The 24361-nt window shown below is 45.0% G+C and overlaps 1 protein-coding gene across 11 annotated transcripts in view; it reads left to right on the forward strand.

Annotated features, from left to right (window-relative positions):
- Nucleotides 1-24361, forward strand: part of PDE1C (phosphodiesterase 1C) — a 1636609-nt gene that overhangs the window by 1048929 nt on the left and 563319 nt on the right. For all 11 annotated transcript variants that reach the window (XM_085607521.1, XM_085607513.1, XM_085607514.1 and 8 more), the window contains 2 exons: nucleotides 2872-3054; nucleotides 17619-17685. In XM_085607521.1, the coding sequence (XP_085463647.1) occupies nucleotides 2872-3054; nucleotides 17619-17685 (250 nt within the window). The remainder of the gene's footprint in view (nucleotides 1-2871; nucleotides 3055-17618; nucleotides 17686-24361) is intronic.

Raw genomic sequence — 24361 nt, forward strand, 5'->3', positions numbered from 1 at the left:
ATTAAGGCCCATCAAGTTACACCTAAGCTTCCATTGTGTGTGGCTGTCTAGAGGTAATGCACAAGGTCTAGCTGTAACCAAACCCTTATGTGTATTTAGAGACAAGCAGAAGGCAAGAAAATGCCAATGCTCTAAAAGTGCCATTTTCAGACTTGCAACTTAAAATCCACCTTTATCATAAGTTATGATTTTAAATTGTGAGTCAAGGGACACCAAACTTGAAATACCTATATTTTCCCAATTGGAAATTACTCTTATAAGATGTAATACGGTGATCCCAATATTAACCTTTGAGAGAGATAGGACTTGCAGTAATGAAAAGCAAATTTAGGAGCTTTTTACTACTTGGACATGTGAAAAGTACACTGTGTAACTGTCTTCATGAGTGTTTTGCCTGGTGTGCAGCCTTTGTTGAAATGGGTGAGTTGCTAATGATTTTCAGGGGCATTTCTTCCCTTATCTGCTTATTGGTGTGCTTGTTTATGGTGTGCTCTTAGAAATACCATGAGGCTGAGGGCTTGGGTTTGAAGAATTGACTTTTATAGATGCATTAGTTTCCATCTCATCTTTCAAGACAGTGTTGAATGTGTTGATGAATGTATTGAAATCTGTTGTTGGCGTGTGGTGAGGGTGATCTGATGAGTTCTTCTTGGTCTGAGCCCATGGAGAGTTCTTTGAAGGAGCAATATGTTTGTGTTTCCTACTTGAGTAGACCTTGATGTGTTTGTGGGGTGAGAGATGAATACGTAGATGACTAGATAGTTGGTTCAATCTAGGGCAATTGGGGGCTTGCAATAGAATGATGGAAAGGTGGTTATGATGTTATGAATGGCATTTCCTTTTCAATGGGTAGTTTGGGTGGCATGTTGCTTGCTACCAAGGGTAATAAGGAGTGTGTCAAGAATGTCTTTCATTATATTCAGTGTCTGGGGAGCTTGAAGTTTCCGACAAATATAGAGCTGGTGTGCTAAGAGTTTGGAGTGCTCTTGAGGTCTGATGTTTCCTCTGTGAAGTCCTTGTTGGGTCTGTGAGGTCTAAACGTGCTTATCTCAAGAGTAAATTTTGTCAAAATCTTCAATATCTCCACAATGTGGAATTTAACACACTGCTTTATTTAGCAGAGTTTCAGTGTGTAGCAGCAAGCATTCCTTCAAAAAACAGCAACCAATATGTGTTCTGCATCTATTTTTAGACGTTCCCTGAAGGCTGTAGTGATACAATAGTAAACAAACTGTCACAACTTAATGAGAGACAATGTTTCTAAATATACATAACCGGGTCGACCTCTTGATGAACTAGGATAACACATTACTGGAAGCAGCGTTGCTCGACCTCATTTGTGTTTGAATGCCAGAGTTTTGCTTCATGTGTCCTGATGTGCTATTGTCCGAAAATATATGCTGAAAGCTCAGGGAGGCAATTATGTGAAGGATTGATACACCACTTTATGGCCATCAGAAATAGAGGCGATTTATAAGTAGTGTTCAAAGATTATATTGATACTGACCACGTAAAATTGAAGCGTCCATTTCACAGGGATAGATAACAAACCCAGTTCAAGTTGCTATAGTAACAGATGCCTTGCACTAGATAAGCAAAAGGGTAAATGTATCACCAATTTACGAGAAATTCAAGAGGGCCTTGAGTTAGGTCATGTCATGCCTTTATTCCAAGTGTAACTATTTAAGAAGCAAAACTTTCTATATTTGTGCTTATCACTGAACACTTTTTTGGACTTGTGTAGAAAAGTGGAATATGCGTGAGCATCATATTGGCTGTAATCCCGTCAAATGGAAGTCTGTCTTTAGATTTGTTTCCCTAGATTCTAAAGTAGATCATTTGTAATGTACCTTCTATTGGTCCAGACCCGACATCCTACTCCCACAGGCACTTCCAGAAATTAGCTCCTATTCCAGATATATGATGGAGTACTGCAATATTTTATTTTTGTCCTGCAGTGCCATTGAAGCACATATGAGCATGAATTTTCAAAGCCAATAAATCTGTCGATGATGAACGCGTGCAAACACAAGCATGAACGAGTGTGCAGACTTATATGCCTTTTATGTCTGTACACTGTTTTGCATTCCCAAAATGGCCGTGCTGCATTGCACTAGCATCACAATCTTATGCAACAAGAAACAGAAGCACCACAAGTTAGGGAACAGAAAACAAGACTCCAACAGAGGAGGCAAAGAAATAGACAGTAGGCCATATACAAAGTCAGCTGCTTTCCAGTGCCACCAATGAATGCCAGTGGCAGGGTCGAGCTGCCATGACAGGTGCTGTGACATGTCGCTCCTGATCCTCAAGTGAAGGTATGTTTTTTGGTGGACAGGCATGTCATGAGCACGTAGCGCTGGTGGTGAGCAGTGCTTTGCAATGGTGGTGGTCAAAAGACATGATAACTGTTGGAATGAGAGAGCGGAAGCCATGTAGGGATCTAGAGAGGTGAGACCTCTACAATTCATCTCACCTAACTTTCCAACTTGTAGTCTATTCTGAAGGATGACTAGGAGTTTAGCATTCTAGGAAACAGGCAGAAAATGGTCACATCAACCTGTAAAAATGTATCACAGAAGAAAATAATAATTACCTTTATCTCCATTGGCCCAGGCACGGTAAATTTGTTAGGTGGTAGAAAATTCTGCTTCTCTAGTATCAGTGAGATACATGAGCCTGCCAGTCTGTTCTAGAACACAGAGTGGATAAGCTAAAAGTCAACTGTTGGTTGTACAGCATTGAAGGGGTTGTTATTGTTACTTGTGTGAGCGTTTACAAGTGTTTTGATTGATTGATTGAATGATGTGCGCGATTTGCATATTTTAATGTCTCTTTTTTTTAATGTCATTTTTCATGTTCTTTTTCCAGGCGTCTACTGGACACCGAAGATGAGCTCAGCGACATCCAGTCGGATTCCGTGCCGTCGGAGGTGCGGGACTGGCTGGCCTCCACCTTCACGCGGCAGATGGGGATGATGCTGAGAAGGACCGAGGAGAAGCCGCGGTTCAGGAGCATTGTCCACGCGGTGCAGGCTGGGATATTTGTGGAAAGGTAAAGGCACATTCAGCTTTTCTGCTGTTGTCCCTGGCCAGACATCACAGATTGTACTTTAAATATTACATGAATCCTATTTCTTGTTTCTGATTTCAATCTTTCATAAGGCTGAACTAGAGCTGGAAAAAAATCTGAATAATTTAAAACAAAGAAATACTTTAGCTACATATCATGTCACTATATTTTAGCTTTAACCTCAGTAGAGCAGAGTGCAGGCAGCCTAGTCGGTTGCTGGCACACATTTGAACTTTCCTGATTTCCTGTGATTTTCCTAGCCAGGCACACACGCATTATTTCTATTTCTACAGTTGTAAATGCCTATTTGGAAGACTGTGCAACCATATTTGCAAATCTATATTCATTTTACCATAAACATATCCTTTGACGTAATTTTTATACCTTTTGGACTCTTTGCATGGATCTGCTAAGTTCCATGGGTAAGTGGAGAAGCAACAGTCAGAACTGGGCAGAGGGAAGGCAGGAGATTTCCCTGTGAGCTGCCACAAGATGGGCCAGTTTTGCTGTTGCAGATGACTTAGTCAACACATTTATAAAGTGCCTACCACCATATAAGGGCCTCTAGGCGCTGGCCTAAACATACCTAACCAATCACATGATACTTCAACTGTTTCTTGAAGTTCAAGAGATGGTTGTGGTCCTGATCTCTAAAGGTATTGCTCTCAAAGGATAGCGCGTTCCATAAGAAGAGTCGACGTTCAGAAAGTGACCGACCTTCAAACCTGACCATGTTATATTTTGGGGTTTAGTAGCTTCTTTGATCTTTGCTCCCCAACTCTCGCTTTCTGGACTTGCAGGTGATTTTATGCAACAGCTAACTGTGGTCCTGGAGATGCAAGTGCGTAAACACCATACGTAAGATATTAAAGGTAATACAAGCTTTTATTGGGAGCCAAAAGACTGTAACTGTAAAATGGCAACCTGTGAGGTAACAATAAAGCCTATAATCGATTTTTTCAAAATGTGTTCTTGTGTGGAATCCCACCTCAAAATACCCCCAACAGGGCCCTCTTGGATTTATATGTGCAATACGGAGCTGGCATCACAAATTGTCCCAGGGCTGCTATTGTTTCAGTTTGGGCCTGAAGAGTAATGAAGCCAATAAACTAACGGCTACCTCTCCGCCCTAACACTGCTCCCCCAACACCTGACATTTACTCTTTTGAGCGATACACAGTTCCCGGGTGGTAGATGTCTTACAGAAGAACGCGCAGTTCTGTGATGGGAAGCTAGAAATGATTACTTTTGGGGTCCGCACGCTCTCTTTTTCTCACTAAACCCCAGAGACAAACACCAATTAGCAGAAAGTTCTAAAGTGTGGCAACGTGGGGGAATCTAATACCTTGGGGTATTGGCATGTTCCACCAGTTTTATTTAAATTGTATGGGGATATTTAGACGGTGTGGCTCGAATTGCCTGGGGACTTTGTAGTCGGTCCATTAAAGCCCTCTGTGGTATTCATCAGGACAGGTTTATTGCTCTGCTGGGCTGCAGGGGTTTCAGTAAATATTACTTTGACGGATGCAGTGTCCACTCTGTTTCGAGCTCTGTGCATTTAATAAATAATTTGACTTGCTACAGAGGAGCACGCAGTCTTAAAGCTTTTTTTTTCGTGCACATTATCATTGACATGCTGCAAACGTGCACATGTGCTGAGGATACTGTCTTAGATAATCGAAGTGAATTCCCATCGAATGTCTTCATGGCATGGCTTGGGAATTGTGCAGAATATGGAAATATGTAGGCGAATAATGAGGGGTTGTCAGAATTCTTTCAAAATGGGAACTCGTGCCTCTCATTTTTCATGGGGTATTTTGCTGTGTTTGAGAGGAACACTCGTTTTCTGTACACTGATGCTAAAGTTTATTGATCAATGCAAACTAAACCCCTGAGTCTACAGCATAGTTATCCCTGCTCACACACTCAGCGCCAAGACGCCTCGGCATTCGAGCGCTTTAGAAGCTACTATCCTATCCTATCCTATCCTTAAGACAGAAATATCTGAAAGGGCAAAGTTTGATTATAAAAATCACGAATACACTGGAAATTACAGCGAGGTCTGTGGCCCGATAGTACATGGAGTGCCCATGTTATACTGCTTTATTTAGTCATTGGGTGACAATATACCTGAGACATCAACAATGTTCAAGCAATGCCTAACAGTCCTGTTCTGCTTGGGTTTTCGGATCAGATAGAACCCGCTCAGCAGAGCCTCTCTAACCCAAACCAGAACGTTACCCCCTCCCTAGGGCCTATTTACACCTAAATAACCACATATATGTACCACCTAAGGACAGGGAATTCCTACTATATATATACCAAGACCTACAAGTCACAGCCTCGCGGTCCCAAACGGACCCAGGACTTCCTGCCCAGATGGCAGCCACAGACTTCCTGCCCAGACGGCAGTCACAGCCTCGCGGTCCCAAACGGACCCAGGACTTCCTGCCCAGACGGCAGCCACAGACTTCCTGCCCAGACGGCAGTCACAGCCTCGCGGTCCCAAACGGACCCAGGACTTCCTGCCCAGACGGCAGCCACAGCCTCGCGGTCCCAAACGGACCCAGGACTTCCTGCCCAGACGGCAGCCACAGCCTCGCGGTCCCAAACGGACCCAGGACTTCCTGCCCAGACGGCAGCCACAGCCTCGCGGTCCCAAACGGACCCAGGACTTCCTGCCCAGACGGCAGCCACAGCCTCGCGGTCCCAAACGGACCCAGGACTTCCTGCCCAGACGGCAGCCACAGCCTCGCGGTCCCAAACGGAACCAGGACTTCCTGCCCAGACGGCAGCCTTAGCACGAGTTCATCCTATAATTACCACGACATAATCAGTGTTACTATATATCAGATCACACAAAGACAGCTAGTTGAGCACAACTTGTTCCCCAGTTCGAAGGGCTCCTTTCTCCCTTATTCAGTTACCACCTACCTGATCAGGATTAACATCTGTTCATGTCAAGTCACAGCTGACTAGAAGAATAGGTTACCCTCTTACACAAGAACACGTAGCACATATTGCTTTACTACAAACTGAATACTTTATTTAGTTATTACATGCACACTCACGGAACATAATACATATCACATAACCTGCAAAGAAAAGTGAAAGATTAAGTTGTACATTCTAATAGTAAGGGGTTGACATCACCTTGGTCGTATGTAGCCTGCACTCAATGGTCATCTAGGTTCCCTTCTCGTCTGCGCCTCGGCTTCGCCTGGAAGTCACACCTCCGCAATCACGGGTTTACTCCCGTCTCCCTCTCCGAGTCACTGGGGCCTCTTCCTCATCGGCTACTCTCTTCTCTTTGGAATATCTATTTCTCGGTTTTTCTCCACCTCCAAGTTTGTCATCTGTCTTCCCTGGAATAAGTAGCAGCTTTACTACTAACGGCCAGGTGCCGCCTATGGACTAGAAGCAAGTGCCAGCATCTGCCTCAGACTTTCACTAATATAGAGGTGCATTTTCTCATGGAAAATTCCAGCCCGTAACCTGCCGCCCACCAAATTCTTGTACCTCCCCGTGCCAAGGACACGTTCCCAGCCGGCCGGCCTGATGTAGTGTCTTCGGCATGAAGAAAAATACAATCCTTCGATAAGGGCCGGCCTGAACCGGTTCTCTCCAAGCGAATAACACCTCATAACTAAAACATCCCCTTTAACCTAGAAGCATCTCAAGCTGCCGGAGCAGAAAGAAAGATGGAGTCTCTCCCGTTTGAGGCCTACCAGGCCTGCATTCAGCACGGCTCCATGAAATACCCTCACTACAGGACAGGTTATCCCTAATACTAACGAATCTATCCCCTAGGCTATATGTGCAAGCCCTGATCTATGGGGAAGAGCACAGAATCATGTCGAAGTGCCTAGTAAATAGGCTCCATTCACTACTCTAACCCTTAGACTTGAATGGAAAGAGACTGAAGTCACCTAAATCACCCTTCAACACAATAAGACCGGAAAAATCGAGCAGTACATTTCATCCTTGACTTCAGTCTATTATACATTCATTAAATGGAGCTAACATCTGTGGAAGAATAATATGAAACAAAGCTAACTGATCTATGTCTAGTACCAAGTGTGCAGAATTGAAATAATGAAGGAATACACTGAATAAAGCAACAGATAGAAATCAAAACAGCAACAGCAACAGCAATCAAAATACCACCTAATATTTGGCGTAGCAGGTGTATATCAGGTAACCAATTAAAGAGCCAGTCAAACCAGCCCTGGTCAATGTGTTTTCTAACTTCTTCTGTTAAGTCACGCAACTTGTCGATGTGAGCACGAATGGATTGTGTATGGTCAGACAAGTTAAAACAACAGAGACCTTCGAAGTCCGAGCAATCATGTCCATGTTTAAGCAAAAGATAATCAATGGCTGCTCTATTTTGCAAAATGGCCCTACGTTCACCCTGGGCATCTAATAGCATGTCAGACAAAATTGTAGAAGTATGATTAATAGATTTCACCATCCAGCAGGCCATTTTCCCAATAGATTTGGCATTATAAACCGCCAAAGCAGGAACACCAATAATTGAAACAGCTAAGCTAAGGTATTCAGACTTGGAATATAAATGCAAAGATGGGTCACAATCCTCCTGTAACATTACAGTATCTCGAAGCACACGAGAGTTGGCATTCGGATGCGATGCGAACATCAACAAACTGAGTCTCGTAATGGCACAAGGGCCTCCGGAAATGTTTGCAGGGACAAATGGCCAGGAAGTATTACCACATGAGAAAAGCCATCCGGCAGGTAGTAACATCGTGCGATAGTGACTGGGGGTAACTACCAAACTATTACAAGTCATATTGTTCTGAACTGAAACACATGTGGTCGGTGTCCTTTGAAAGCACAAAGTCCGTTCGTGAGTTGTAAACGAAGTGGCGCCTTTTAGTTTTAGGCGCAGACATTCAGAGATCGCACTCGGATTACACGTAAGAAAGAAGCACAAATCACCTTGTGTGATATTATAAGTAAGTATTTGGGACTGGATGGGGGTTTGCTCGTTCGGCAATTCAATACATAGGGGGCAATATACATGGGTAGCAAAATCACCCGGGAGAATATTGGGACGGGCCTTCGAGACATTAAAAATATGAGTTAAAGTTTCCAATGAGGCGGGGACAGCAACCAGGCAGGTCGCCAGAATGTCATGTACAGATCTCATCGGTGTCAAACAGAAGTGAGGGGCGTCAGTCACCCTCTTAGCAAGTGCGGTCCAAAAGTTCGATGATGAATCCCATGCAGCGAAGGAACGCAACACTCGGGTTCCCAGTTCATCCCGGGTTGATAGGATCCCTCCTTTCTCGTCGTACCAGTCCGAAAACAGTCCGGCTCCGACACATCCTGCAGCAACAATCCAAAATATGATCTGAAAGAGAACCAAATACAGGCATTAATCATTCTCGTAAATAACATTTATCAGCCGGGACCGCTTCCCAGCTATCTTTCCCTGGTCTCATAACCAAAATGGTATTATCCTGACCGGTGGCAATGACCTCTGCTTGTTCAGGGGGATTCTTAGGCGACTGCACCCAAACTCTGGCCCCAGGATTATCCGTGGAGCCAAAACCTTTCTGGCCACGTACAGTTAGCAACGTTGGAGCAGTGCCTTTCATTAATACACCACTGAAAACAGGCATTATGAGTAATTGAGCCACTCGGTCAGTGCGATGTATCAGTAAGTCAACCTCACTGCTATTCAGCAGGAGCACCTTAATCTCTCCCTGATAATCACTGTCGATAATTCCTCCAAGCACCTGAATGCCTTTTACAGCCAGCCCCGATCTAGGGGCGATCAATCCGAAATTTCCAGGTGGTATCTGAACACCAACACCTGTCTCTATGATGACTCGATCTCTACTTTTTATAACAATGTCATCCATAGCATGCAAGTCTAAACCTGCCGACCCTGGGGTCGCTCTACATGGAGCCAAAGCTCCGGGAGTAATTTCCCAATACATCACAGTTTCTCTGATTTCATTAGGCATAGCCTCAGCATTCGGAGGAAACAAACGCATAAGTGGAGATTCAGCATTTAAAAAAGGACGATTATTCAAAATCAATAGTGCTTGGGGCAAAAAGTCTCGCCAATTTTTATACTTGTCATCCGTTAACTTACGCAGCTGGTCCTTTAGCAGGCCATTCAATCTCTCCACCAGGCCCGAGGCCTGTGGGTAGTAGGGGATATGGAATATCCATTCAATATTGTTTTCCGCACAGAATTCCTGTACCAATCTTCCACGAAAATGGGATGCATTATCAGATTGAATTTGGAATGGCACACCATAGTACATCATAATTAATTCTAATGTTTTAATGGTATTCAATTGGGTAGCTTGCTTACAGGGAAGGGCTACCAGCAGGCCACTGTATGTATCAACAATAGTGCAAACATATTGACAATTCCTACTCATGGGAAGTGGACCAATGTAATCGATCTGCCAAATTTGAGCGGGCAGTTTGCCGCGATGTAAATGACCTTTAACAATTTGGGGCACCTTACGCCGTCTGATATGCTGACAAACGGGGCAGTGTAAAATAACATTTTTGATTAAATCTAAGGGAATATAAATTCCTCGATCAGCAGCCCACCTGCTAGTGGCCTTCTCTCCAAAATGTCCTGCCTTCTGGTGTGCCCATTTCGCCAATCCCGCAATATCAGAATCTTGCCTGTCCACCACTGCCTCAGCAATTTTAGACTTCTCATCTGCAATGTTATGAAAAAATTTGTCAAGAGAATCTATCGGGGTGTGAGCGTCCACATGGAAGATTGTAACAGTACTCTGTGGGAGCATCTCCCAAATTTCTTGCCATAACTCTTTTCCCCATAATTCTTTGGAATGTAACTTCCAATTATGGGAATGCCAAGTTGGCAACCAAACAGCCAGTCCATTGGCAGTAGACCAAGAATCAGTGAAAATATGACATGTACCAGGTAACTCTTGTTTCAAAACTTGGTAAACAGCGTAAAGCTCGGCAAATTGGCTGCTTTTACCTTCACCAGTTGTGCTCAACAATTTCTGTGTGATCGGATTATAGGACACCGCCTTCCAGTGCCGTGTCATCCCTATAAACCTCGCTGAACCATCAGTGAACCAAACATGGTTTCTTTCCGCTGCGGACAAATCATCAAAAGGCTTACCCCACTTGACAGGAGACTCCTGTGCTAAAGGTACGGAACATTCACTCTCAGTCTCAGTCGATGGCGCTCGCGCCACCTGCTCATGTAAGGAAGCAACTCCTTTCGGGCCCACACGTGCCCTGTCTTGTATGTACCATTTCCATTTAATCACACTCGCCTCTTGAGCGTGTCCAATTCGGTGAGTTTTCGGCGAACTCAGAACCCACTGCATGATAGGAATTTCCGGACGCAGAACTATATCATGTTCCAAAGTCAATTGCTCGGTATCCACCAGAGCCCAATAACAAGCAAGTAACTGTTTCTCAAAGGGTGTGTAACGCTCACCAGCATCAGGTAACTTTTTGGTCCAAAAACCTAACGGTACTTTACTCCTGCCTTGTTTCTGCCACAAACTCCAATTTGCATAAAGGCCCTGTACAGACACATTCAAATCCACGTCACCATCACGTACAGGCCATAAATCCAGAGCATGTTGAATAGCCTCCTTTGCCAGACTAAACGCATCTTGCTGTGGTTTATCCCATTCAAATGCATTCTTTTTACGCGTGACCCGGTACAAGGGGGCCAATATTTGACTCAAATGAGGAATATGCTGGCGCCAAAAGCCAAACAGACCAATGAAGCTCTGGGCTTCTTTCCTATTTCTAGGAACTGCAAAATCAAGAATCTTCTGTTTAACCTGAGGGATCACTTCACGGTGCCCTTCATGCCAATTAATACCCAAAAATTTTACAGCCTGGGACGGACCTTGCAATTTATCTGGGTTGATTTCCCAACCTTTCTCACGCAGGCACTCAATGACTCTGTCTAATTGGGTCTGAACTTCCTCTTGTGTTTCGCCTTGGATCAAAACATCATCAATATAATGACATATCTGAATTTGGGGATGAACCGGTACCTCAGCCAAATGCTCTGCCACCAGCCGGTGACATATCGTAGGACTATGCACATAGCCCTGGGGAAGACTTCTAAACGTCATCTGACGCCCGTTCCACGTAAAACTGAATTGTTCCTGACACTCTGGGGCAATCGGAATTGAAAAGAAAGCATTAGCAATATCAATGGACGCGTACCATGTACCTGGATGCTTTTGGATTCTCTCAATTAGTGTAATAACATCCGGTACTGCAACAGTCAAAGAGGGTGTGTGCTTGTTCAATTCTCGATAATCAACGGTCATGCGCCAAGAGTTATTACTCTTACGCACCGGCCAAACAGGATTATTCCAAGCAGAAGTAACTGGGGTTATGACTCCTGCATCCACTAACTCCTGAATAGTGGTACTAATCTCCTCATGACCACCTGGAATACGATACTGCTTCTGACAAACCACTTTTGTCGCATGGGGAACTTGTATGGGGGGCATTCTTAAACGACCAACCCGTATAGGTCTGGACGATATATAATGCGTTGTTCCAAATTGGTAACATCCGTCATCTAGATGCAAAGTCATTCCTCTCAAAATATCAATCCCAATTATGAATTCTAGAAGTGGCACTACTAGTACAGAATACTCTTTTCTAGGAATTCTACCTATTCTCATTTCAAGCAAAGTTTGAACTGCAGGGGTTTCTTTTCCACCTAATCCGGTAATAGTAAAAGGCTGACCTGTAAACTTCTTCGATTTTCCATGAATAAGAGTGGCCTCCGCTCCTGTATCTACCAATGCTCGGGCCCTTTGGATATTACGATGTCTCCAATAAATGTCAATATCTACATAGGGTCTATTATCTCTGTGAGCCCATCTGTGTACCGGAGCTTGACCTCTTTCCTAATCATTCTTACTGCATTCTGTATACCAGGATAAATCAGGATAAAGACTCTCACGCTTCTTAGGTATCGGTACCTCCTGTTCATATCCATTCCCAGTACGGAACGGATTCGTATCTTCTGCATTGTACTGTGGGTTACGATCGACCAAACTGTGACGATCCTCTCTCCTCCTCAACTCAGGGGATTGATCCCTATCATCTCTACGTCTGCTGTAAACATAGTCAGTTCTCCCCCTTTCTCTTTCCCCCTCTCTCTCCCTGTCTCTCTCTCGACGGGGGGACACATCACGTGCAGAACGTCGATCATCACGACGAACAGAGCGCCCACGGCGGTCGTCATCACCGCTACCGTCAGAACCACCACCATCACACTCAGTGGTCCGAACACGCCGGGCACCCTCCTTTCGATCCAAGCCACGTTTGCGAAACAACTCCCACAAACGAGCGGTAGTCTCACCATCAATGTCCTCCCTCCGCACACCATCAGCCAGAAGACCAGAAAAAATATCACGTCTAGTAAGTTTATTTTCACCAGGAGTACGAGTGTCAGGCCGGGACTGACGTTCAGGTTTAAACCACTCACCCAACTCACCGAGTTGGCGCACCGATTCCAAAACCGTAGATAACACGTTACCAGTCTGATTAATCAATAAAGTCATCATGACCTGCTTATAGGCAACAGGGGAAGATCGAATGATACGGTTCCGCACAGAAGATGTCAACGAACCATCAAGCAACCTGTCAGCAGTACCCAGAAAAAGTGCCGTTTTCATCACCTCCTCTTTGAGACGTTGAGCAGCATCACGCAAAGTATACCACGGCTTGTCATTCACAGGCCAGTCAGATTCAATAGGATATTTTTGATTACAACCCTCAGTCGCCAATTGGAGTAAAGAAATCTGACCAACACCATTATAGTTACGAAAATGATCCTGCACAGTAGAATCCAAACTCAAGGAACAGAACTTTAAACAATCGCCAGTATCCAACATAATACCAGCAGCGCCCAGTTCATAAAGGCGCACCATCCATGTGAGCAAGGACTCACCAGCTCGCTGCCGAAATCGCTGCAAAATATCACTAATTTCCTGCTGAGTAAAGTCTTCTAAACAGTCCAAAGAAATACCCTGCGGAGCATTGGGAGACTGCTGCAACTTCCGACGGAAAACTGGATGCGCAGAAACCGCGGGACGAGCATCACAAGGAGCCCGATCAGTACTCGTAGAGGGACAATCAGTGTAAGAAGCATTGATCCCACTCGAAGAACGAGCGTAATCACGGGGTGCACCATCAAAGGTGCGAGAAGCAGACTTACAATCATGGCGGGAGCGAGAAGACTCGCGCTTGGCAGACTCCTCACCCGAGGAACAAGAATCAGTCGAGTTCCAGATATTACCATCCCATTCATCAGGATTCCAATCCAGCCCGGCTGTCGCCACGACCAGACGCACCTTTCGCGTCGAAACCCGACCGCGCCTGTTCTTGTATTTATAACGAGCAATTCGCACAGCCGCCCGTTCGGCAATAGTTTGGTAAGTCTCAAGTTTATCAGCAAGCAACTTATTTTGACACCGCAACAAAGTATGAGAATTCTGAATCTCAACAAAGTGCGCTTCCACATCTTTAAGAGATATCTGTAACTTCAACAATCTCTCATGCAGAATCCTGTATGCAGACAAAAGAATCCAACCTCTGCGCCCCAAAATGGGAATCTCCTCACCCTTCGATACGGGTGCCTTCTGCAAACAAGCAATCACATTAGCCGGCTCTGCCAGCTCCAAAGAAGAATTCCAATTCTCACTCAAACCAGTAGAATCAGCCCACTCACGGGCCAAGGCTTCATAAGGCGTTGAATCCCATCCGGGAATATCAACGGGCAACTTAAAAGTAGATTTAGACCTTTTAGAAAACATCGTGAAAAAGGAAAAAGAAGAAAAGAAGAAAAAGAAAAGAAGGAAGAAAAATAAAAACTATACACAGAAATATACAAAAATAAAATGCAAACAAAACCACGCACGCGCCGAAAGCAAACACAAGACAACCACAACGCACACAGGTTTCGTAAACGGTTCGTGACGCCAAATGTTCTGCTTGGGTTTTCGGATCAGATAGAACCCGCTCAGCAGAGCCTCTCTAACCCAAACCAGAACGTTACCCCCTCCCTAGGGCCTATTTACACCTAAATAACCACATATATGTACCACCTAAGGACAGGGAATTCCTACTATATATATATACCAAGACCTACAAGTCACAGCCTCGCGGTCCCAAACGGACCCAGGACTTCCTGCCCAGATGGCAGCCACAGACTTCCTGCCCAGACGGCAGTCACAGCCTCGCGGTCCCAAACGGACCCAGGACTTCTTGCCCAGACGGCAGCCACAGACTTCCTGCCCAGACGGCAGTCACAGCCTCGCGGTCCCAAACGGACCCAGGACTTCCTGCCCAGACGGCAGCCACAGCCTCGCGGTCCCAAACGGACCCAGGACTTCCTGCCCAGACGGCAGCCACAGCCTCGCGGTCCCAAACGGACCCAGGACTTCCTGCCCAGACGGCAGCCACAGCCTCGCGGTCCCAAACGGACCCAGGACTTCCTGCCCAGACGGCAGCCACAGCCTCGCGGTCCCAAACGGACCCAGGACTTCCTGCCCAGACGGCAGCCACAGCCTCGCGGTCCCAAACGGACCCAGGACTTCCTGCCCAGACGGCAGCCACAGCCTCGCGGTCCCAACCGGACCCAGGACTTCCTGCCCAGACGGCAGCCTTAGCACGAGTTCATCCTATAATTACCACGACATAATCAGTGTTACTATATATCAGATCACACAAAGACAGCTAGTTGAGCACAACTTGTTCCCCAGTTCGAAGGGCTCCTTTCTCCCTTATTCAGTTACCACCTACCTGATCAGGATTAACATCTGTTCATGTCAAGTCACAGCTGACTAGAAGAATAGGTTACCCTCTTACACAAGAACACTTAGCACATATTGCTTTACTACAAACTGAATACTTTATTTAGTTATTACATGCACACTCACGGAACATAATACATGGATGTATGACGTTACAACGCACACTATTACAACGCATGCACTTACAACGCATTTTTTACAACGCATAATCCATTACAACGCATGACATTACAACGCATGACACTACAACGCATTTTTAAAAAATACCTTTACAACGCACTACCATTACAACGCATACTACCTTTACAACGCATACCATTACAACGCATAATATTAAATTACATTTAAGGTAAGTATTAGATAGTATAGGGGTAAAAATTACTATTCTAACTCCAGGGGGTGCAACAGTAGGGTAAGTGTTGGATAGTGTAGGGGTAAAAATTACTATTCTAACTCCAGGGGGTGCAACAGTAGGGTAAGTGTTGGATAGTGTAGGGGTAAAAATTACTATTCTAACTCCAGGGGGTGCAACAGTAGGGTAAGTGTTGGATAGTGTAGGGGTAAAAATTACTATTCTAACTCCAGGGGGTGCAACAGTAGGGAAAGTGTTGGATAGTATAGGGGTAAAAATTACTATTCTAACTCCAGGGGGTGCATCAGTAGGGTAAGTGTTGGATAGTATAGGGGTAAAAATTACTATTCTAACTCCAGGGGGTGCATCAGTAGGGAAAGTGTTGGATAGTATAGGGGTAAAAATTACTATTCTAACTCCAGGGGGTGCATCAGTAGGGTAAGTGTTGGATAGTATAGGGGTAAAAATTACTATTCTAACTCCAGGGGGTGCATCAGTAGGGTAAGTGTTGGATAGTATAGGGGTAAAAATTACTATTCTAACTCCAGGGGGTGCATCAGTAGGGTACGTGTTGGATAGTATAGTGTAATATTATGCGTTGTAATGGTATGCGTTGTAATGGTAGTATGCGTTGTAATGGAATGCGTTGTGAAGGTAGTTTTTAAAAATGCGTTGTAGTGTCATGCGTTGTAATATCATGCGTTGTAATGGATTATGCGTTGTAAAAAATGCGTTGTAATGGTAGTGCGTTGTAAAAGTTGCGTTGTAAAGGTTGTTCCCCATAATACATATCACATAACCTGCAAAGAAAAGTGAAAGATTAAGTTGTACACTCTAATAGTAAGGGGTTGACATCACCTTGGTCGTATGTAGCCTGCACTCAATGGTCATCTAGGTTCCCTTCTCGTCTGCGCCTCGGCTTCGCCTGGAAGTCACACCTCCGCAATCACGGGTTTACTCCCGTCTCCCTCTCCGAGTCACTGGGACCTCTTCCTCATCGGCTACTCTCTTCTCTTTGGAATATCTATTTCTCGGTTTTTCTCCACCTCCAAGTTTGTCATCTGTCTTCCCTGGAATAAGTAGCAGCTTTACTACTAACGGCCAGGTGCCGCCTATGGACTAGAAGCAAGTGCCAGCATCTGCCTCAGACTTTCACTAATATAGAGGTGCATTTTCTCATGGAAAATTCCAGCCCGTAACCTGCCGCCCACCAAATTCTTGTACCTCCCCGTGCCAAGGACACGTTCCCAGCCGGCCGGCCTGATGTAGTGTCTTCGGCATGAAGAAAAATACAATCCTTCGATAAGGGCCGGCCTGAACCGGTTCTCTCCAAGCGAATAACACCTCATAACTAAAACATCCCCTTTAACCTAGAAGCATCTCAAGCTGCCGGAGCAGAAAGAAAGATGGAGTCTCTCCCGTTTGAGGCCTACCAGGCCTGCATTCAGCACGGCTCCATGAAATACCCTCACTACAGGACAGGTTATCCCTAATACTAACGAATCTATCCCCTAGGCTATATGTGCAAGCCCTGATCTATGGGGAAGAGCACAGAATCATGTCGAAGTGCCTAGTAAATAGGCTCCATTCACTACTCTAACCCTTAGACTTGAATGGAAAGAGACTGAAGTCACCTAAATCACCCTTCAACACAATAAGACCGGAAAAATCGAGCAGTACAAGTCCATTAGCAAGACTATTCCCGCTCTGAAAGTGTGGCGATCATGTGCATCCGTTATCCGCTTTGCTGGCAGGCAATGAGATGCAACCTGTGGGCTCAACGCATTATACTACGCTGAGGCTACACGACCTCTGCGAAAAGAGCCCAAACCTTACTTCACCAGCTGGGATTTGTTCAGACATTCTGGTCCAATGTAGAAAATAACCAGGAGTTCATATGCTCTCTACAATGCCAGAGGAGTGGCAGATGCCCAATTTATGACATAACTGAGGCATTTGGTTAGATGGGGCCATTGCGTCTTACATCTCATCCAAACCTCAAAATTTCCCTCAGTATCTGGATCCTCACTATGAGATCATCCTGGAATGATAAGGATGGTTGTGCGCACACACACACGCACGCACACACGCACGCACACACACACACACTCTCTCTCTTTCTCGTTTCTCTTTCTACATAACTGGCAAACATTGAAAAAAGAAAAAAGGACAACAACTTTAAGTAAAGTTGCATAGCTTTACAGGCTCCTTTAGAACACTTTATTGTTTCACAAAACAGAAACTGTCAACAAGTTGCTGTCCTACACCACCGTTCCTTGCCTATTTATTGTTCATGCCTTGATTACATAGATTGTGTTTCAAACACCCAACTTTTCCTCTCTCCTTGTTTACTTTATTAGAATGTACAGAAGGACGTCAAACATGGTCGGACTGAGCTACCCTCCAGCTGTAATCGCAGTGCTAAAGGTAAAAACATTTATCACCATTAGAAATGTTAATCAATTCCATTTATTATTTTGCTGAAGTGGTATAAGCCATGAAGAACAAATAAAGAGATGAATGGCACGTGTTAGGGATACAGTTCTGGAGCTATGCAATACCTACCCATCACCTACCTCCACCATCTGAGGACCCTGAACTGTATTTTGGAGTCAAGCACTAGTTTTGCAATGAATGAAGGAAGGTGAATAATTATTTGTTGATCTATGTATTCATTTCACCATATCTCACCAAAAACATAAAATTGCAACTTGGTTTTTCTGAAACAATGTTCAGAAGTCATTTAAAATAACACGTTTCTATCATCACGATCCCACGAGAGCTCATTTGAATGATTTCCAATAAATGTTGGGTTCACTGTTTTTTTCAGGTAGCCTTGTGTCCATTGGAAATGCTGCATTCAAAAATTACAAATAGAAATTAAATATCATTTATGTTTAAAAAAAAAACTTTTTTACATCCTAAGGAGCATATTTATCATATTAAAAATATTTCTCCTTGTTACGCCACCCCAGGTGAGGCGTACCATTTTGACGCATTCTCAGGTCTACCTCTAATGGTAATTCTGGGAATTTGATAAAATCCATGGGGGGATGCATGGGACCACCCATGTAACCATCTACGGAACGCCTCCCTGCCGCAGAGTAACGCAAGGCAGCGATTTGCGCTGCTTTGTATTACTCTAGATTTATCAAGCCAACGCAGGGCCAGTCAAGGTGGCCTTGCGTGGCTTGATAAATCTAACTTCAGTGTTGCATTGCCCTTTCGCCTCTTTGAGTGGCGCAAGGGCGATGCAACACTATGATAAATATGCCGCTAAGTGTACTGCAACAGGGCTTGTGCTTTACGTGTTTATGAGAAACCCATGTATTTTTAACATTATTGTAAATGTAAGGAATGTCAGATGGCCTTTCAGGATCAGTTGAGGAAACTGACCATCAGCCGCGGCCCGTGCAGGTAAGAGCGGTGGGGCAGGGTGGGGGTGGGGGGGGGGAGGGGACGATTTTGACAGACGATGATGTGGGAAAATTAATTATTTATTTAATTTTAATTTTCCCCTGTGGTCCTCGGCCTCACTGTTCTTACCTGCATGGGCCGCAGCTGCCATCCATCTGAATGCTATACGTTCAAATCTGCAAAAAGAGAGCCTTGGTTTCAGGAGAGCAGTAGTGCTCTGTATGTATGTATGTATGTATGTATTTTCATTTATAGAGCGCACTGTAACCCTACGGGCATCCTGGCGCTAAAGACACAGTGAAGAAACTTAACAACAGGTATCAGTGGACAAAAAGCCAATGAAATTATGCTCTGGGAAAGAGCCAGGTCTTAATATGCTTACGAAACAGTGGCAAATCCTGAACCTGTCTTAACTCTAAAGGGAGACTATTCCACAGACGGGCGGCTGCAACGCTGAACGCTCGTCCCCCCATAGTGGATCTCTTTGTCTTTGGGACCCTGGCTAGCCGGTTGCCGCGGAGCGCAGGCTGCGCGTGGGGACATACCAGCTAAATCGACGTTGCAGCGGTCCAGGTCCAAGCCCATGAAGAGCTTTAAAGACTGTGCACAAAGACTTAAACAAAATTCTTTGTTGCACGGGGAGCCAATGTAGCTCCGTTAATGCCTTGGTAGTTGATGCGTTGCGCGGTCTCATTAAGGCAAGCTTTGCAGCTGCTGCTTGGATACGCTGGAGTCGCAGGATCAAGTAGCCAGGGGACTCAAGCAACAGGGCATTACAGTAGTCCAGACGAGTAAGAATAGTACATCGGACCACTGTGCCTCTAACTTTAGAGGGAAGAAGTGGTAAAACCTTGCGTAGGACTCTGATGATCATGTGGCAGTTCGAGGCCACTTTATTAACATGTGACTCCAGACTCAGCTTCTCAGTGAAGCTGACCCCCAAGTTACGCACTGTCTTCACAGGGACCAGCGGTGTGTCCAGGGGGAGAGATCAAAAATTAGAAGGCAGAGCCTGCGGCACTTTACCCACTGCACAGTGCAGGATCTCAGTTTTGGCACTATTAAATTGCAAGGCATTATTTTTCAACCAAGACACCATTTCTGTCATACATTTGTGGAAAATAGTTAAGGAGTCTGCATGATCCCCCTCCAGGGAAACAATTAGTTGCGTGTCATCAGCATAGTTGACCGCCCTGATGTTGTTAGTTTTAATAATTTCAACCAGTGGTCGCATATATACATTGAACAGGACCGGACTGATTGAAGATCCATGAGGGACACCATGTCTTTCACCAAAAGAGATGGCATTCGTTCAACGTTCAGCTGTGCTCCGATCCCATTGAAATGGCAGCCGGTTGCAGTGTTCCCGATGGTAGAGCTACTGTCATCTCCACTACTGGGAGCACACTTTTGCCAGAAGTGGTGACTGTGAACATGGTGATAGATGTTAAAGCCACGTAAGGAAGTCCATCTAATGTGATATCTGCCATCATTACTTCTGGCCAATCCTTCCACTAAAGCCATGCAGTCCCAGACAGAAATACCTTTGAAGTGGCACCCATCAGAAACATTTGTTATGAGTGTTTTGGGACTGGAACGCCATTTTGGAGGTCCATCGGTTTGGCAAACATTACTTGCTGCCACAGCTTTTTCTGCATGCATGCAGAACCTGATTTAAGTAAGACACACCTGCCACATTGGTGAGTCTAATTGATTTTGGAGTCCTGACTTCCGGCAACAGGGCAGCAGAGACACTGCCTCTGCCACAAAGACATCCTTCCTGAGTAAAAATGTCCAAAGATATTATCAATGTTTAATTAAATAGGTAACATTCTAATTACTAATTACATAATATGATGCCAGTGACTGTGAAATTGAAAGTATTTATATTTCCTGCATTATTATTAATGCTGTTCTCCAAGTTAAACGTTTTTGTTGGTCCGAATTGTATTTTCTGCCCAGTTTAAGAAGGAGTAAAAAGTACTGTAGCTCCATGGATGTAAGAAATTGGGTTAATAGTTGAGAGGGCTGGAAGCCCCACTCAAATAATAGACACAGTCCTTGTCAGGGTGACCCACAAAAATCACTAAATTAACCTGTTAGTTTGGCACAAACACAGTCAGGCTTAACTTAAAGGCAATGTGTAAAGTATTTATGCAGCACACAAACAGTAACAGAGTGAAACCACAAGACAAGAAAAATACCAAACTGTTAGAAATGGGACTTCTGGTTGGCTAGGGTAGGCAGGTAAGCCAGGCAGAACCCACCACTCTAGTCAGGGCAAGTAAGTTACGCACCAAAGATAACCTGTGCCTACCCTCTGGTAGCTTGGCGCAGAGCAGGCAGGCTTTTCATCAGAGGCAATGTGGAAAGCATTTGCACAACACACTCACACAGCAACACTATGAATACACCACATGAATATATTAAAAAAGATATTGTGTTCTTACTATGCCAATCCTGAGATCGTTTTTGTTATCCTGGTAATGCAAGAATCAAAACGACATACATGATAACATCAGGGCATGGCATGCAGCAGTTAGGCTAGAGGCACAATACATAAATCACCACATACCACAATCAAATCATAAATACTTTGCAAGTTAGGTCCCTCAAATGTGGGTAACACAAAAGTATTTCCCAAAGTATGCAGTTTTATCATATCACTTTAAATGTAGGGTTAAACATTACATTGATTTATTTTGAAAGGCATCTGTTATCCTGGGCAATTGTGGGGATAAGAGCTGAGGTAATCACGCAAATCGAAATGGACACAGAAGGCACAGAGCACCTGCGCTCCTATACCACTTTATGCAGAAATTGTGATAAACGATGAGCTCCTTTGGGATAAATGCAGGTATGCCACTTAGGCCTCAGGAACCCCTGCGCATCTACAACATATCATTTTACCCAACGATCCCAGCCTGGGATTGAAAGCCAGATTCTTCCATTGTGGGAAAGGATTGCAACTCTACCACAAGCCCGGGAGTTATGAAATGATCCTGGGGTGGGAGAGCAGAAAACCCACAACCGGCCAGTTGCTGGTGCAGGCATCCTCTGGGCTGCTGCAGCCCCACACTGACAAGAGCAGCTGCCTGCGAGAGTGCAGCACAGCTGCAGTCACCACACAGGTTCTCGGGGATATGCCTGATGAATTTGTGGTCTCTCCGAAGGGGGAAGCCTTACACCGAGGATAGAATCCTCACTGCCATAGTCTCCTTTCTGGGGCCGTGGTGTACTTTTCTCTAATCTTCTCATTGGGTCAGCCCCAGCGGTGTGGCGGCATCCTGCCGACAATGGGTGCACTGGTCTTACAGCAGTTCGGACATCAGGGGGGCACCTAGCGCGGTGGGTACCCTGCAACCGGCCGTGTACCGGCCCCTGACTGCCAGTCCACTGCCTGGATATGCAATATCCTGGTGAGGGATTGAGATGGGATGCAAACAAAGATAGCAGGAAGCAGGCCAGCACATAGGACAGATAGCAGAAAGACAGTCCAGTTCAGTCCTTTAAGCTGCACAGTAATTAACAGGCAGCAGTGCAACAAACAGGAAAGCAGTCCAGATGAGTCCTTTAAGCAGGGCAGCAGTCCTTCTGACAGAGAGTGAGTTCTAGCTCCAAAAGTGCTTCAAAAAGCATGCCCCTGATCTAATACTCATAAATACTCATTATACCTATACTCATAAATGTCTTTGAGGTAGGGAGAGACTTCACAGGAACCCTTAGAAGTGCACAACAAGCCCTTTCAACCCAGCCCTGGCTCAAGACATCAGTAGGAGGCAAATCAGCTCTTTGTGTGAGGGCAGGACACAGCCTATACACTTGTAAGGTGTCAGTGCCCTCTCCCCTCCCAGGAAGACCATCAGTATGCAGATAAATGCAGATGTAATCCCTATCACACACAACCCTTCCTGGGTGATGGCTTCCTGAAACAAATTCACAAAGTGTATCTGTCACCCAGGGCTAGACATGGAATGAAGTCAGGCTGCAATGCACAAAGAGAAATACCCACTTTCAAAAAGTGGAATTTCTAAAATAGTAATGTAAAGTTCAACTACACAAGTAAGCAGGATTAATCACTGCCATTCTAAACATACAAAACATGGCAAGGCTACTCCTTTCAGATCAGGAATTACCACTTAATAGTATATAAGGGAGTTTCCAAGGCTAGCCTTGAGGAGTTGACCTCACAGCAGTGAGAAACAAAATAGGCTGTTTGTCACTAACAGGACATTCCATACAATAAAGAAACATCCTACCTTTTACTTAAATAACATCCTGCCGATAGAGCTGCCTATGGCCCACCTTAGGAGTGACCTATGTGTAATAAATGGGGAGTTTAAGGCTTGGCAAGTAGTTTTAAATGCCAAGGGAAAGTGGCAGTATACTGCACATGGAGGCTCTGCAGTGGCTGGTCTGAGATAGGTTTGAAAGGCTATGTCAGTGGGTGGCACAATCAGTGCTGCAGGCCGACTAAGTAGCATTACATTTACAGGCCCTGGGTATATGGTATACCACTTCATATGGGAATTACAAGTAAATCAAATATGCCAAACTGGGGTAAACCAATCATACCATGTTTTAGAGGAGAGAACACATGCACTTTAGCACCAGTAAAGTGCCCAGAGTCCTAAAGCCATCAAAAGAAGGTCAGAAAAATAGGCGGAGGAAGGCAAAACTTTTGAGATAACCCCTGCAAAATGGGCCAGGTCCAACATAAACCAATTTGGAAAAATAGAGTGCATTTTAAGAAACAAAATAAGACCAAAATGAACAAAATCCAATTAGTAGAAACAAAGTTTTAAATATCTTTTGTAGAATCTATTACCAAAAGAGCAAAGTTCCAACCATGGGTATCTGGTCATGTGTAATCGTGTCAAAGTCAAAAGCTAAGGCCGGGTCTAAGTGTCGGATACAAGGGGGAGATTGGGCCCAGTCTTGGCCTACTTTCGGACTTAAAGACATTTCAGAAAGTTCTTGAGAAGGAAGTGTCTCACTGGGGCCAGGCACAAGGCTGTAGCCAAGGATGAGTCGTCAACGACAGGGAGCTGCTGGGCAAAACCTCTGAAATCGTTGATGATGGCGGTAAAAGCTCAGAGGTGGAAAAGTTGGATTTTCAGACCAAGGACGTCGTCATCATTGATGTGATGCTGGTTGTCGCCAGGCCCAGTGAAGATTTCTACCACAGACTTAGATTTTCGGCGGCTTGAAATACTCCAGCAGGATGAGGCTGTAGCCAAAGAGGGCTACACAAGGCCATATACCATCATGAAGAGATCCTGCTGAAAGGAGTTTGTTGCTGCGGAGTAGAAGCGGGAGCTGTGGTGTGGTGAAGTCAAACCCACTGGCGATACACCTTTGTCTAATTGGCTTGCAGGTAGGTCCCGGTCTTCTGTCAGTTTTCAGGTCAGTGTTTTATTACAAATTCCCAGGTTTTGGATTTTGCTAGGAGGAGGCCTCTTTAGCACCACGCCAAGGCCCCAGGATTTGGGAGGTGCACCACTAAGGAGCTAGGACTCTCTTCACCAGGGACCAGCAGCAGCAGGCAAGTAAATTGCAGGTTGTCTGGAGGTCGATGTGTCCCTGTATCTCACACAGAAGGCCAGCCAACTAGCCCTTGGAGTCACTCTGGTAGTCCTGGGTTCAAGGAGCATGTCCAATCCTCCTTCCTCAGGCAGTAGGGAAA

The sequence above is a fragment of the Triturus cristatus genome, chromosome 5_2, assembly GCF_964204655.1.
Source record: "Triturus cristatus chromosome 5_2, aTriCri1.1, whole genome shotgun sequence".
Lineage (NCBI taxonomy): Eukaryota > Metazoa > Chordata > Amphibia > Caudata > Salamandridae > Triturus > Triturus cristatus.